Consider the following 18,172-nt stretch of genomic DNA (forward strand, 5'->3'; position numbering starts at 1 on the left):
AATAGCGACTGAATTTAGAATTTTCCAAAAGACTGATTTTCTTTATAGAATTTTAAATTTTCAATAATTCTAAAGAAATACATGTAATATAACTAATCTGTTACCGATTTTACTAACAGATAACCGGACGTTCGAACGGTTAAATGGTTAACCGATAAACCTTGAAATCCATAATTCTAATACATGTAAAGACATTTATTTCGTAATGGCTTTGTCATGTTCTAAATAAAATTCTAGGAGAAACTAAGTTCCCTATTCGTAACAAATAAAAAAATATTGAGTCGTAATGTTAACATATAGAAACATAATCTGTTTGATAACAACACCCTAAGAAATGATCTCATAAGTTCGCAATTTCTAAATGAATACAACTAAAACCTGAAAATTCCACAGTAATATAGCCTAGATCTTTACAAAAATAATCAGTACAAAAGCCTATAAAACTAGGCCAAAATATAACTGCCACATCATTAAATTTAAACCCATTATACCATATTTCATCAACAATATGGAAAACTACATTTTTGACTACTTTGCGCAGCACATAATAGACACTTCCTGTTTGTTGTGAACAGTCCTATAATGTTATGAACAGTGACGTTTACTGTGTGGCATATGTCTGTCGCTAGAAAACTTTTTAGGGATCGCAACAGGTTGGGTTAAACTAAGTGGTTAATTGCGGGAAAACAGTGTGTAATAGTTACCACAATCGGAATACTCCAGGTATTTCGCTTTCGAATAAGCAGAAGCACGAACATTTCTGGTAAATTCATTTAGCATTTTTCAAGGGACATATTTGCTTTTACTGATATTTATCTTATGGGAATCGCGATGATAACAAGATAACGGATATTTTCTCAGTATTAAATCTAGCTAACGCGAAATACGTTTAATTTACGGCAGAAAAATACCACTGTGTTATTATAAATTTGTCATAAAGACAACCAAACTTATTGATGCAGATTCAAAGCGATAAATGAAGATTCGAATAAACTGAATGTGAACTTTTTGTAATTTTGATGATATCTATATGTTGACGTTATCTCAGTACTGTGAATTTAATAACTTGTTTACTTTTAGCCGTTACATTTTTTTTTCGTAAATTTTGTTTAGGTAAATTCGAGAATGCAATTTTAGATATTTCATATCATATTTACTCCCTAGTTTGTTTACCTAATGATTGAATACAGGTTTTATCTGATTAAAGATTGGTTTTATGTACGTATCAGCATAAATTTTGTTTCAAAACTTCATTCTTTAAGAGGGAGTATATTTGAAATTCATATATAAAGTATTCCAGGTGTTTGCACGTCGTAACGCTTGTTGTTGTACGTTTAGGTGCTTGTGCAGGATAAAAACTGTAAATTAGTGACAAATGGCAGAATCAAACAGTGTAGGCCAGAGGCTGATATAATCCGAACATGGTGGACACATGCTGAAAATTCGGAATTTCAAAATAAAATTAAGGACTCTGACGAAGTTTTCGAAATGTATTGTGAACATGTAATCGCGATGGGTACGTGTGATAGCATGTGCTTTCTGTATTTCATGCGTTGCCTATTTTTGCTCTACTTGCCTGAAATATCACGGAAGGTTTTTACTGGGTCATAAATACTTAGAGGGAGAGAAAATGCCTCAAGATATTTGTACTGAAAAATGTCAAACTCATAAGAATGAAATGATAAAGTTTTATTGTGGTACATGTGAAACATTTGCATGTTTTGTTTGTAAAACGGAAGGTCACACTGATACGTGTAGCATGAATTATTTACCTGATTTTGTAAAAGATCTTGAAAACGGAGAAGATTTAAAAGATTTAATAACGAAAAAGAATGATATTGCAAAAGGACTGTCTGACACTAAAGTAGTAATTGACAGGAAATATAAAACCATTGACAGTACAACTGCGGAGGCTACAAATGCAATAAAGAAAGAGAAGGGCGCACTGTTTGCAGAGTTCGACCAAGAGGTATTTCAAATTGAAGAGAAAATTCAGGTAGAGAAGAAAAAAGATAGTATGCGAGTTGACAGCGAAAAAGCGAAATTTGATACCTTGAATACTTCGATTGATCACCTTACTGAACATATTAAAAACCTGAAATCGTTTCCTAAACGTCAAAAGTATAAATTATTCATGGAATTGAAACAACTTGGTAATACACTTACAGGTGTGAAAGATTCTGTTGAATGCTTACAGAAAGAATATTCTACGGGGAATGTTGCATTCGAGTCAGAAATAAGAGTTCAAGCAAAAGATTTAACAGAAAAAGTGATAAAGTTTGGAACATTAATGAAGACTTATACTGAAAACTCTGATAGAGAAAATGATGATAAAGAGCCTATGAAAGTTGCATGTCATTTGGATGATATAGATATAAGCACCGCGGGTGATATGAATGACTGTGATATTATTGACTGCTGTTTACTGACCGAACAATATCTTATTGCTTGTGACCAAGGTAACCGTTCGCTTAAGTTAGTCGATACGAAGAGTAAAAATCTGGTTTACGTAAGACCGGTCATAACACGTCCATGGGCTGTCACAAAGATTGATAACACTCAAATTGCCATGGTTCGGGGCCACAATAATGGCGAAAGTAGGAATATAATTCAGTTTTTAACTGTGACGAATGCTAAAACACTTGTATTCCAGAAGCGCTACATACTAACAGAAATGTACTGTTACAATATCGCATATATTAATGATGGCAGACTGGTAGTTTCAATGGCTGCCGATCATGAAGGCAAACTTCAAATACTAAGTTTAAGCGGAGAAGTCTTGGCAAATATTGAATACGATGATGAAGGCAATAAATTATTTTCTCGTCCGGACTGCATAGCCTTAGATGTAACAGGAACACATTTGTACGTCAGTGATTGGTATAATGACAGTATTACTGAAATTGATATTGACAACCAAGTAAATTGGACATTTGCTCATCGCTTTTGGCATCCGGCAGGAATTACCACTGACAAAGAGGGGTTTGTATATGTCTGTGAAGGAGGCACCGGCCGTGTGCATGTTTTTCATCCGAATGATTCTGGCGTCTTTGTTTTGTTAGACAAACAATCTGCAAATTCGAATCCACTGTCGATATGCTTTTCTTTGACTGAAAACAAGTTGTACCTGGGTCATAATGGTCTGAATTGCATTCAAGTGTACAAAATTACCAACAGTGAGTTTGCTAAGAAAAAAGAGATGAAAATGGGACAATGAACGCAATAACTACTGATACGATGCTGTGGATATTAATGAAATCATTCAAGACTTGTTTTAATTCTTGTTGTGTTCGTTCATAGGGCGTAAAAATTGTTTGTTTCCGGTATCCCGACCTACCCTAAATTTTTGGGCCGACCCTAAAGGTTTTTATGGCCTAGGAGAATATTTTTTTCAACTTTTTAACAAAAAGTAGCAAAACTGCTCTTTTCATGCTTTAAACATGGTCAGTGATATTAGAAATCAACTTACTGATGCTCTAAAGTCATACCCCGCTTATTTGTATTCATTTTTTGACATAAATTACCTACTCTAATGTTTTGAGCATGTTACCGGAAACAAAGATTTATTTAGGCCTTGTACAATGTAAAAATATGTCAACGGTCTAATACGGTATGCCTAAAGTACCTATATTAGATGGTGATCAGTGTACTGGTTTTGTTAGGGGAAGGAGCAGATAAAGCAGATTCATTTGATAATGTATAGATAATGGACTGACATAACATTCCAGAAATAGTTCCCAGGAGTCATATTTGCATATACATATTACGAAATCAATAAAGTTATACACAAGGCCGTTGAAGGATTGTAAGAAAAAGAAATCTCTGGAGCAAACAGAATATCGCTACATAAGAAAACCTGTCGCAACGTCAAAATGTTCTAAAAATATATGTCTTTTATTGTGTATGGAGTAACGTTGATATATCCGGCACTGAAACGGTTTCTTTGATTATAATATTTTCGTATATATAGCTTAGATGTTAGCGATGTATTCCGTCTCATTTCAGATCATTTCAATTTAGTAAAGTTAATCGTTTCGAACCGCAAAACACTTCAGCTGCCTTTAAATAATATACCACTCACTTTGACAAGTTTGATGCTTTGAATGAAAGTGAAAAGCTAAGGTGGCATAGATTATTTTTGGTATTTAAATTCAATATCAGTATTTTAAGACATTTATTGGCAGATATATTTTAATTCTTTTGCGATTTTATAGTATTTACGCTGGCTTATCAGATACGTTACTGAACATTAGTTTTATTTTATTTACTTTTTGATATAACCCCATAATAATTCAGTATAAATTGCACGCTTGAGTCAAATGTAAAGAGCAAGAACCTCACAACGAGAGAGGGTAAATGTTAAAAACGGGTTACGTCTGTGAAAGTGATACGAAAGCATTTGTCATCGTTTTGTATCGATATGCTGATATCCAACAAAGGCACAAACGTCAGTATGGCTTTTATTTGGATTGTTTTTACAAAACGTAAATGCGATACAAAGGCATTTGTTATACCCCTCCTTGTATATGTCCCGGATGTGTATTTTATTTCATAATATTACGGAGATTTACTTTTTTATTTAAAAGTTCACGTCTATTGCTGTTCATTATACTGCCATGTATACTTCTCGTACATGGTTTCAAAAATAAATCTTAATTACACAACTGCTCCTTTGTTTGGCCCAGGTTAATAACCCACTTGAAATACCCGAATTTGCACGTGCACAGGTATTTCATATTTGGTTACTAACCTGTGCACGTGCATTCGTACCCTAGCTAGAGTTATGATACAGGAAAACACCATTGGATGCGAAGTCAAGTTTTATTCTTGTTCAGTCAACCAAAATTAAACTGTTAACATTTTACAAACTATAGGACAACACTGACCTGTGAGATTTGACCTCTTCAGACAAAAAATGTTTATTTATAAGATGAATTATTTTGATGCCGGTCAACTAAAAATGCACTTTGTTTGACAACCTTGCCACTGGATCTATATTGATAAATTCAAGCAGTGATCGTGAATTCATATTTTATAGTTTCATTAGAAGCCAATCCGCTTAAATTATTCATAATCACACCTTTCAATTATTGTAAATCTGTGACCCTATGCTGTGAGAGGAAAACAAAAGTTCCACTTTACGTGACTTACGTGACATATTTTACAATGCTTACAGTTTTTTTAATAAAAACTCCTGTGAAAATGGATTTCTGAATTTGAAATGTTAAATACCTTTGACATTACCAAAAGATGTAGATGTACCCGAAGCAGAGACTGAGGAATCGATGCGCTAAGATTGTGAACATTTTGAAACCTCCTGTTTCTGTTCATCATTTGGCCTTTTGTAACCATAACGGCAGTACTACGGTGTCCTGTATGGGGCATTCTTAATTGTTCTTGGACATTATCTTGAAACAGCCTAGTGGCCGTTGTAGCTCTTAAGGAGTTTATATATTTTTTATATTTATATTTATGGTAAAGTTATATGTATTTTATGAGAGCAGCAAAATTGGTGTAAATGCGCTCCACGTAAGCGCTCAAGGCCATTCTCGCACACCATATAGTCCGGACATCATTAATGTGTAAAGGCATGTGCACAAAATATTTTGCCGACATGTGGTTAATTGTAGATGTGATTTTAAAAAAGTAATAAATAGAAATAAAAAATATAGCGCTTATCTCAATTACAGAGGTTTTCAGCTTTATTATGTATGTTATAGCTATGTAGGACCATATTCGTATCAGATCGCATTTGTAACAAGTGTTACAAATGCGACCGCATATGTAACAGGTGTTACAAATGAGATCGTATATGTAACAGAAATTAAGCACATATGTAACAATTTTTAAGACGAATGCCTATTTTTGATGTGACATCTGATCACATTTGTCACATATCATTTTCGATCGGAGAAATGAACAAAAAGGTGCATTTTTACATCTGAAACACATTTGTAACATGTTTTAGCTCACTTGTACGAAGTGACAAAGAAAGCTATTGTGATCGCCCTCTGTACGTCGTCCGTCGTCAGTCCGTTCACATTTTTCTTGTGAATACGATAGAGACAACATTTATTATCTGATTTTGACAAAACTTGCTCAGAAGTTATATATATACCTATTATATCTCGGTTCCTTTCGAAAACCAGCCATATCACCTTATTTGTCTTGGAGTTATGGCCCCTGAGATGACAATAATTACTGATTTTAGCCAGGTGTATTTTCTTTAAATCTCATAGACATTAGTTCGCGCACAAGGTCGGGCCCTCCTAGACTTAAGGCTAACGACTCCGTCCATGACAAGTCGTATATAATTTGTCCCAGGACATGGCAACGTCCTGTTTGTCACCCAACTTGAAACAGCTCTAGAAGACGAAAGGAAGCTAAATATATATGTCGCCACCGGGATCGAACCAGTGACCTGAGCATGCGGGTCTACATTTCAGCTAGTCGAGGTAACAGTAGAAGTAGCTGAAGTTATAATCATATTATAGTGGTAGTGGCAGTGGATGCAGATATGATAATAAAAATTGAGCCACGTCACGGGAAAATTGGCATTCGGATATTTTTGTGAATTTCCGGAAAGTGTATATTTAGACTGACCTGTGCATTTATGCATCTGAATTAGGATCAGAAAATTTCATATTCAGGTAGAATCAGCCTTCTTTGAAATAACAGCGAACGATGTGAGCCCTGATCAGATTGCGCGGATGCGCAGGCTGATCTGGGCCCCACACTGGTTGCAAATTCTTGAAGATTCCCGAAGGTCCATTTTCTCATGATGCGGCTCAAATAATTTTATGACGTCATTGACATCGACGACGACGACGCTAACTTTTGATGGTGCTTATGGCAGTCATTTATTGATGTTGCGATGACAACCAACTGATTGAATATTTGCAGTAAAAAACTCAACATGATACATATGTGCTTCTCATGTCAGCCCCCATGTTGGACAAACACACTCGTAACACATCTTACCTGTTACGAATGCGATCGCATATGTATGAAATCTGTTACAAATGCGATCTGTTACGAATGTGGTCCTACAAAGCTTTTCACATTTATGCTTGATGACACAGAATTCTTGTACCGAAAATTGTGACGCGATTTCCAACTTTAGTCTTTTTAATGAAGTAAGAGTGTTTAACGTATTGTTACACTGGAATAAAAAAAATTTTTCCAGTAACTTTGAATTCCTCAGAAATAGTATTCTTGTTCCCGACCCACCTGATTCATACATTTCAAAATAGCATAGTCCTAACAGTATGCAATAATTAGCTATACCAATTTACCTGTTCGTATTCTGTGTCAGAAAGATTTTGTTGGCTTCATGCTAATCGAAAATGTCCAGAGCCTGTGATACGAATCGTATTCTTTGTCAGACATGATGATGATGACATGTGCTTTGTTGTCCGCAGTTGTGTAAGTCGGTAACTGACCTCGTAGTTCAGTATTCCTGGATATGAAAATCCTGCGCACGTGAAAAAGGTAAACACCTCGAGCGCTACGCGCTCTCGGTTTTCACGTTTTTCACGTGCGCAGGTTTTTCATATTAATGAATACCTCCTACTCGGTCAGTAACCATTACATATTAACTTCAGTTTTATAGGTGAAGAAGAAAATGGTCTTTTTTTAAGCATTTTGCTGATGAGTATAGGTTTTTTATCGTTATCGGAAAGACTCGAACATTCTCGTACATTTCCGTCAATTCTTACGGAATTTAAGCTCCTTAAGGTAACTTGACATGAACAAACAAGATGGCGTCACGAAATTAGGGTTGGTCACATTATTTACTCGAATAGACAATATGCTGCTACAGAGGTCTAAAGATGCAGTTTAATCATTTAATACACACATAAACAATTGTAAAAATGCATTTAATTTATAAAATTATAAAATCAAATATTCTGAAACTCACCATGAAAACTAGTCAATATTTGTGCGCATTTTGCGGAAAAGTTATGTATCCAAACTGAAAATAATTTATATCCTCATATCTTTGAATATGTCCTTCAGGTGCTCCACCTATGAACAAAATAACTTATCCACTGAGTTTTATGCTATTTGCTCTGGAATTTCATCAGTAAATTATAAATTTCAATATTTTGTTGCAAATAAATTCAGTAACAAGGGGCTATGCAATTCCAAAAATATGTTTATCGTAAAACTCACCCAGTCCTATGAACGGAAAGTGAACCCAAACATAGCTGATTTTGGGTATATTACATTATGTTTTATGACCCTTGCAGGTTCAAATGCAGAAATCCTCATCTAAACTGGCTCTATTTTTTTGGGGGGAGACAACAGAAAATCAATAAAATGTACTCTATCAATTACATTAAACATACATTAATTTAGTATGGCCTAAGATCCATGCTTTCCATGAGATTTCCATGCAAGTCAGTAAAGTTTTGACATTGAGGGTTATTCAAACAGTAGCAAACACATTTGAACTAGGACACAGATTGAAAAGATTGTAAACGTTTTATAAAATTAAAATACAAACAATGTAGAATTACTAAGAAATGAACACATCACTCAAAACTCTTAATATGTGACGATATAAAGTCTCAGAAATAAGGACAAAGTAAACTTACATGTACTTTGAATTTTTTTAATGACCCTCATACTGCAGGCAGGTTTCAACTTTTTAGGGTGTAAAATATAAAAATTTATAATTTACTGATGAAATTCCAGAGCAAATAGCATAAAACTCAGTTAATAAGTTATTTTGTTCATAGGTGGAGCACCTGAAGGACATATTCAAAGATATGAGGAAATAAATTATTTTCAGTTTGGATACATAACTTTTCCGCAAAATGCGCACAAAAATTGACTAGTTTTCATGGTGAGTTTAAGAATATTTGATTTTATATTTTTATAAATTAAATGCATTTTTACAATTGTATATGTGTATTTTAAATGATTAAAATGCATCTTTACACCTCTGTAGCAGCATATCGTCTATAAGAGTAAATAATTTGACCAACCCTAATTTTGTGACGCCATCTTGGTTGTCCATGTCAAGTTACCTTAACGGTAAGACTGATTTCTTCTCACCCGCTTAACTGCACACGTGTACGGATTTATAAATTAGTGGACGCTCCATAATATGATTTTGTTTACAACCAATAGTCAATTTTAAATAGCTCGAGGATCGAAATTTAAAATTTCAAAAAGAAGAATTTCGAGTTTGCATCGAATTTCGATCTTGCTCGAAGCTCGAAACTGATTCGAGCATTGAACATCGAGTCTGTTGAAAATGGAAATCTTAAGGAACTGATTTCGAGCTTGAATTAAATTTCGAGAGTGTAAGAAGAAAAAAAACCGTTAAAAGTTTCAAACGTTGAAATTTGAGGCGGTATATTTTGGGCAAGTTAGAAGTAGAAAATCGAAATTCAAATTTTCGAAAGGATGACGTTGAATTTTGCTTACATTGAATTTCGCACCAACTCGGAAAACAAAATTCAAATCAAAAGAAATCATCGAAATTCGAGGCAAAATTGAAAATACAGCCAGCAGGAAGATCGAAATTCAAATATTTTGAGGAGAGCAGTGGTCTGATGGAGATTTTGTCGGCCGTTCAACCCAGGGGTCGTGGGTTCGAGCCCCATTTGGATCAAGATCATGACTTCTCATATGACATCAGTACTGGTTTTCCAGGAAGTGAACTCGAGAGTGGTTACTATAAGCTTGAAGCCTTCATCACAATTCAGCTAAAAAAATAAGTATAAACTAAACCAAATATTTTGAGCTAGCATGACTTTCTAGTCAATCGGCATTTTAATGAAAATTTAAATTGCGATCTTTAAACTGGCTCTTAATTCAATACCTGCTCGATATTCAGATTGGAAATTTGACTTTGATTTTCGAACTTGTTCGACATCCAGTGCTAGATTTTCGAAACGTCGAGCGAGCTCGCAAATAAAATTAATGCAAGATCGAAATCCAGCTGTTTCAAATTCAATCCCAGTTTAAAATTCGATTGCTTTGATAAATTGAGCAGGCTTGAAATATAATACCGGGAATAATCTATAAGGATTTTTAAAAACTTGAATTTCAATATATCTGATCTTGCATGATTTTTAATCTTTGAATTATGATCTTGAGCAGATCGCAGTTTCAGTATTATATTGAAAATCAGCTTTTCAAAATTTGAAGTACGATTTTCGAGCTAGCTCGGCACTAATTGCTTGCTCGATATCTGACTTTAAAAAAAATTCACGACATAACAATAAATGTGCAGTTATTTGATTTCACAAAAAGCTATTAAAAGCTATTTATTTCATAATTATGATCAACCAACAAAGTATCATAAAAGCGAGCTTCCATCTGATTGTAAGATAGTAGAAATTATTTTTGCAAAGTGATTGATCGGTTTTATAATAATGTGTTTCTTAAGAATATCGTTATACAGGTATTCTGATTAATCCACCAAATACCACTTAGGTTCCGATTAGTTCCAATTTATTTGCAATAACTGTGAATTAGACTTGGCAATGTTGTATAACGGTACATTGGCGAAGAAGGGATTACTTGTTAGACATCGGCTTAAAATACGGAGTAGGCCGAAAACTACCGAACAGTATCGACAGCAGATTTACCTGGCCAAACTTATTATCGGCTTTTGTGGCGATTTTCGCGATGGGTCTAATTTTTCCATATGGCTGGCTTACGGAAGGTCGGTGGTTCTACCCAGGTGCCCGCTCGTGATGAAATAATGCACGGAGGGGCACATGGGGTCTTCCTCCACCATTAAAGCTGGAAAGTCGCCATATGACCTATCATGTGTCGGTGCGACGTTAAATCCCCCCCCCCCCCCCCCCAAAAAAAAAAATAATAATAAAAAATTACTTGTCAAATTGAAAAATGGACAAAAAGACTGAAATTCGTAGCTATACCTAATGCCGCATTAGGTTTGATATAGATTCAAAGCAGATATTTGATGAATTGTGCGGTATATATGGACCTTAGGCCATTTCAATAAGCACAGCTTTTAGGAGGGTTAAAGCTTTTAAAACTGGGAAATTATCTGTGGAAACCTTTGTTAGAAAGAAAAACATTGCTGCTGTAAAAGCTGTGGTCGAACAGGATGCGCGAGTGTCGGTGAAAGATATAGCCATTTGTACTGGCATATCAGAAGGCAGTGTGCAAACAAGCGTGGTTTGCACTAGGTGGGTACCTCATTTGCCCACTGAAGAGCAAAAGAAACAACGCTTTAAATGTGCCCGAGAACTTTTGAAAACATACAAAAACTGTGATAGTCGGGTTATTTCTAACTTGCTAACAGGTGACGAAACCTGAATGCACATGTTTGAGCTACAGAGAAGGAGTGACAATAAGAAATGGAAGCGAAAAGACCAAAAACGTCCCTGTATTGCTAAGAGAACCGTAAGTTCGAAACAAATGTTGTACGCAATTTTCTTCAATTCTAGTGGGCAAGTCGTTCAAGTGCCTTGTCCATCTGATCATACAGTCATTGGACGATTCTACAAGAACTCTGTACTGAAGAAAGTGAAAAAGTTTTACAATAAGAAACGTCCAAGCAAAGGATGGTCAGGAGTTCATCGTATACAAGACAACGTCTCTTCTCACAAGTGCGAGGTTGTTAAGTCTTTTTGTTTTTTTTTTTGGTTTCTGAAAAGGTAGAAGTTGTAAACCAGCCTTATTCACCTGAACTGAGTCCCTGTGACTTTGTTATTTCAAAGGCTTAAGAAAATGCTTTTTGGAAAGAAATATAAGTCCAGACGTTCTCTTGGCAGCACCATTTATCATTGTCTCAAACAGATACCAAAAGAAGACTATTTATCAGCTTTTCGCAACTGAATGAATAGGTTACAAAAATGTGTTTCGGTAAAGGGGAAATACTTTAAAGGTTTATAATAAAAATAATTTTGATGAAACGTATCACTTAAGAAATCCGAACCCAATGACAGAACTTTTTGCAAGACCCTCGTACTTACGCGTTTAATATTTGGTATATGGAAATCTGACTGTCATTTAAGAAAATAAAATGGCTTTTTTCAAAGTTATTATATCGAATGATTCTTTATTAACATGTTTCTTAAAAGCTTCAAACACGATCCGTTAAATATGGTATAGTAGAGTCATTGGAATTATAATTGACAGGTTGTGGCTGTATGCTTCCGCGTTTAGCACCACATGAACATTTAAAAAATAGGCCAGTGTCATATACGTTGGCATTTTATTACCTCCATATTGCCAGAATACATTGTACGTTTAAAGTTAGAAGTCAAATGATCTGTGTCAAGGATTGACAGACGCACTGGTAGGGGAATAATAATGTCTGCAGACGTATTTCATTGTTTTCGTGTCGACATGAAACTATACTGAATATACAGCTAACCCGCCATTTGTTGATTTGCTAATATCTTAAAACTGAATAAAGGTACTTTCTATAAATTTAGCGTATTCTTAGAACAATAAGTTGCTGATAACATTTCAAAATTTCAACAAAATCAAGCAATGACATCATAAAAATTTATTCATTTTACGACTTCAACTTTTTTTGCGAAAGTCACAAAAATGCACTTAAATGCCAAGAATTTACAAACTAGTGATTAACCTCATGAGGGAAGAAAAAGAGTTAAAATCATCATTGTTGTACACTATCGAAAAAGATTATTTGATATTTGTAAGATATCTAGCCATTCTCCAATAATTACAAATGGTTTGGAGACATTTTTTCTAAAAGTATAATTTTTATGCGTTTTTCGTGACTTTTAAACAAATCTGATGTGGTAGTAAAATGAATAAAATTATATCTTTCTTGCTTCAATAATTTTGATATTTTAATGTTCTTAATAAACGTATGTATAATTTGATAAAGGTACACTGAGTCATTTTTAGGATATTGTCGAAAGAGCAAATGGGTAAGCTTTTTTGTTCAGTAAATTTAGAAGCACTATACATGTAATAATTTGGATGCAAATATTCATTGTAATAAGACTTAAGAAGAGATTAAAATATAAAAGTTTGAACGTTGTATCGTGTGAATTACAAACTTACATGGAGAGACATAATCAGTATCCACGAGAGAAAATAGAAACAGTTGCCATCTCTGACAGCTTGAATATATCGTCCGTGCATACCATATTCAATATATTTTAGTGAGTTTTTTCTGAGACAGAATAAAATGCAAAATAAATGGCAAACGTTGAAACACGGAACTAATTAACTCCTGTAACGCTTGTAACGCTTGTAACGCTTGTCGTTAAACTACGACAATGATTTTTAACCAGAGGGTGTGACGTGTGTTGCACATTTGGACAGACTGAGTCAAACTGAGTCTGAAATCAATTTGCATTGTTGCATTAAATGCTTCATTATGATCTTCTTACGGACTTTGCTTCCTATCACAGCAACAATCTGTAAACCGTAAAAAGCCTCCATTTAAATGGTTGCTATATTAATTGTTGCGTTTTCTGATCGGTCTGTTCAATGGATCTGTACAATAGAGTTCCGCTTAAGCCGAGGTTTCGTTTTGCATATTTCATTGATCCAATCAAATCGGGTCTGCTGTAATTTTGCTTGGGATTCAATGTGTGCTTTCAGATGATCTGATAGGTTTCATTTTATACGACACATACATCCAAAACAAAGATACTTATATTTAGAAAAGGTGGTCGCCTACCAACAGATATTAGTTTTCACTATGGTGAACATAACATAGATATTGTTAACCGATTCGTATATCTTGGTGTTGTTTTTACAACAGCTGGTTGTTTTACAGACGCACAAAATACTCTAGCTGGCCAGGCTTTAAAAGCTATCTTTAAAATGAACAAATATTTATATAAATTCACCAACATATCTATTAAACATAAGTTAGAATTATCCGATAAGCTTGTGTTGCCTATTCTTAGTTATTGTTCGGAAGTATGGGGTTTTCCTCATGGAAAAACGTTAGAGAGAGTACACTTACAATTCAGCAAACGATTGTTAGGTGCTAAGAAAACTGCTCAAAATGATTTTGTTTATGGTGAATTAGGTTGTTCCAAACGGTGGGAAATGTTGATATATTTCTATGTAATGTTAAACAAAGAATTAAAGACCAGTTCGTCCAAAATTGGCAAGGTAGATTGAATGAGTCGTCTAGACATATTGCTAATTTTCAATTTCAACCATACTTACGTTTAGTCGTCATTAAGAAATTTTGTGTTAGTATGTCATGCTTACGTATGTCATCACATAGATTATCTATTGAAACTGGCAGATGGAATCAGCCAAGTATACCTGTTAATGATCGTAAATGTTCAGAGTGTGATGCTTTAGAGGATGAATATCATTTTGTAATACAATGTAGATTATACAATGATTTAAGGAGACAATTAATACCACCTTATTACTGGAGATCTCCCAATATGTACAAGTTCATAGAACTGATAAATTCAGAAAATGCAAGAACGGTTAAGCGTCTAGCGTGTTACATAGAAAAGGCATTTAAAATCAGATCGAATGCAACATACAATGTCAGACAATAATAAAAAAAAAATGTTGACATATATCACTGATATATAGACTTATAAGGCTAGTTGAATGATGTGTGCATTCCAAATATCTTGACAAAGCTTTAAATTATCAATACATCGTATACATTTCTATTACACATTTTGATTTCGTGCGTACCGATTTTATTGTATGTAAATGGAAATTACCATTATTACTTTGTTTATTCCAGTACATTACGTTATAACAAGTTATGCAATATCATAAAATTATATATGTCATACAGCAAACTATGCAGCAATATAGTACATGACATTAAAGCTCGATTACATGCTGATCTATTTGTAACTTAGTTTTAAGTATTAATGTCCCATGCATGTTTCCGTATATGTGTAGGGGAAGTTTCTATACAACAATCATGTGATCGCAATCCACTTGTCAACCTTGTCAACTTTTTTTCGGACAAGATAGACTTTAAAGTGGACACCGACACAATATTCTTATCAATATCTTAGTACATTAAACTAGCAAATGTTCCAAAACATTATGATGTCCATTGGTCAACCTTGAGCTATCCAAGGAAGACAACAGTGGATGCACAATTTGATCGCTATTTATTAATGGAAATGACATTTATAATGCTATAAAGTCTCTTTGTTGTTGTATAAAACCATTTCAAAATTAAATCGGTTGTGTAATTAGATAGATGTATAAAAATGCTATAATATATCCATGTAAGTGGATCATACCGGCAATGAAAGTGAATATTTATAGGTTATTAGCTTTGTATCGGGAAATATGCACGAGTTCTTCAGAAGAAATATTGCGCGACTTTAGGAGCGCAATATTCTTCTGCTGAAGAACGAGTGCATATTTCCCGATGCAAAGATAATAACCTTTTTATTACATACTCATCTACACGTATAAATATAATGTAAATACCACAAATTTGTTCCATAGCCTGAATAAGATTGACAATACTGAACTAAATAGAAAAAATAGTGCAACAGCACACACTGAATTACGTCACGCACCCGATATGAAATTCAGGCGTCAGTATATGGAAAAATATTGACGTTTCCGGTACCAGTGTAACATAACGGGGAATAGAAACGAGTATGTAATAATATGTTGTACAAGGGAACAGAAACTCAAGTCTCGGTCTGCTCATTCCCTCCCTTTGTATAATAATTGTATCACTTGATTCGCTATTGATTTGTGATATTTAGTATGGTCATATTCTATAAAAATGCAAGAATAACTATGCATGGGATATATATGTAAACGTATGATTTTATTAGTAATGACAAGTGCAATTTATACGGTCTAAGGGAAACTATACGTTTTCTGTTGAGTTGATTTTTATTAATCACAGTGCTAGCTTTGATATAACTATCTGCTATTGTCTTCATTAGCCATTGCTATTTCGTATTTTGGAAATATTATTACTACTTTGTAACTGTATTGAACACTTCATGTGCAAATGTACGCCATATTATCATGTAAATTTTGCCTCATGGGTCTTATGACTTTCTGGTTGTTTATAAAAATAAACTCTTGAAACTCTTGAAAACTAAACTCTTGTCATTTTGGACATATGGGCATTCTTCTGGCAAAAACAGAAAAAGAGTAAACCCTTAGGTCGTCCAACACGACACAAATGAAAACGTTGCTAGATAGGTTTGATTGAGCATGTCCATGGACTGTAGTTGAAACGCATCAGCCCTGTAGCCCCGGACTGAACATAACTCTATATCTGCACATTTTATAAGTAAAAAAAAAAATACAATATAGAGACATCCGCAATTGTGCACATACAGCGCAATCTCCGAGCAGAATTGTCGTTCGTGATCCTCATTCTAACACTGAAATATCACCGGAAGTGCAAGAGATCACCTACAGTGTACATGGAACCTTCACTAACACACTAAAGCGCAGTTCCGTGAAAATTTACACATTACGTCAAATAAAGACTGTATCTGTCTGAATAAATATCCTGGAATATATGTACCAGATAAAAGTGAACACAAACTTCAAAGTCAACATCTGAATACTACTATCATTTGATAAATCTTAACATTCATAAACATTTCAATAGGTGTCATAAACATTCATAAACATTTCAATAGGTGTCATAAACATTCATAAACATTTCAATAGGTGTCATAATAACTTTGTTTGGTGTAACATTGTTTGGTTGCGTTTTATGTTCTGTGCATCTAATGTTACAGTATTTATTTGTCTGGTGTTCGTCTGCTGGCCACACATAAATATATAAAAATCCAGATGTCACACCTTGTTAGTTTTGCTTTCGAGCAAGACGTGAGTCGATCTGGAATTTTGGAAGCTTAAGGAGTATAATCCAGTTTTTAACCATGACAGAGTCAAGAGCTCTTGATTTCCAAACACACTTTGTACTTACAGAAATGTACTGCGTCAATATCGCCTACGTTAATGATGACAGGCTAATTGTTTCTATGTGGGCCAATCATGAATGTAAAGTGCAAGTACTAAGCATGACCGGAAAAGTCATTGCTAACATTGAACATAATAAGAAAGGTGATAAACTGTTCAGATGTCCCGATTATATAGCCTTAGATGCTAGAGGTATACGCTTATATGTAACCGATTGGTATCGTGATAGTGTTACTGAACTTGATCTTGTTAACCGAGTTAGTCGGGAATTTGCTCATCGCTTTTGGCATCCAGAAGGAATAACTACTGACAACGAGGGTTTTGTCTATGTCTGTGAAACAGGCACAGGTCGTGTCCATATTTTTCACCCTGATGATGGCGATTCTTCTCCGCATGTTTTACTGAACAAACACCCTGTAGATTGGCAGCCGTCGTGGATACGCTTCTCCTTGTCGGATAATAAGTTGTACGTTGGTCAGAACAGTCAAAATATTATAAAGGTGTACGAAATCACTGTTATCGCGTCTACAAAGAAAGAAGTGAAGTAAACACTCAACAATCATCAACCAATACTTATTAGTAAATGTAAATTGTAAATACTTGATCATCATATTGAAATATTCTTCCTTCAAATAACAAAATGGAAGGATTTTGGTCTTTCTTTTTCCATATGAAACAAAACGTACAGCTTTATTTGAATCGTTAATATTTGTGAGAGACTAATTTTCGTAGAAGAAATTTAATCCAAACAAAAATACACAATTCCGATTAATTTTATCTTTGTAACTTCAAAACAACGGATACATGTCCAAAGAAAATGAGTTTTAGCAAGAAATGTTTTGCAAACGAAATTAATTGATTTCATAGAGTGTTTCAAGAATAAAACAATGTTGTTGTTTTTTGGGGGGTTTTTTAATACAGAAGTACTAGTATTGAATATTTGATCTTTACCCTGTCGTCTTGTGTGGTATCTTGTAGAAATGAAACTTATTTTGTTAGTATATATTATTATATAATCATTATGTGTACATCTGGGAAAAAAAAGAATGTTCTTTTACAGATAAAAGTCATTATAGAAAAATGTTCTTTTCTTGATTATTTTATAAAAAAATTCAGATTGATATACTTCACAATTCTCTATTTCAGTCATCATTTTTATAATAGTTTACTTCTTTTGATGATTCTGGTGAATAAATTGAATAAAAATCTTATTACCCAGCTGTTCTTTCTATGCAGGTTTATGCTTTAAAGTATAGGTTGCCTCATACACTGGTTAATTTCAGTA

The 18,172-nt window shown here is 34.2% G+C and overlaps 2 protein-coding genes across 3 annotated transcripts in view; both read left to right on the forward strand.

Annotated features, from left to right (window-relative positions):
- LOC123536139 (uncharacterized) overlaps nt 1-18,172 on the forward strand; it is a 66,966-nt gene that overhangs the window by 12,024 nt on the left and 36,770 nt on the right. The gene's annotated exons all lie outside the window — the stretch shown is intronic.
- On the forward strand, nt 1,527-6,596 carry LOC128550288 (uncharacterized). The gene has a single exon (XM_053529037.1). The coding sequence runs from the start codon at nt 1,631-1,633 to the stop codon at nt 3,215-3,217; it is 1,587 nt and encodes a 528-aa protein (XP_053385012.1). The 5' UTR covers nt 1,527-1,630; the 3' UTR covers nt 3,218-6,596.

This window comes from Mercenaria mercenaria, chromosome 17 (assembly GCF_021730395.1).
Source record: "Mercenaria mercenaria strain notata chromosome 17, MADL_Memer_1, whole genome shotgun sequence".
Lineage (NCBI taxonomy): Eukaryota > Metazoa > Mollusca > Bivalvia > Venerida > Veneridae > Mercenaria > Mercenaria mercenaria.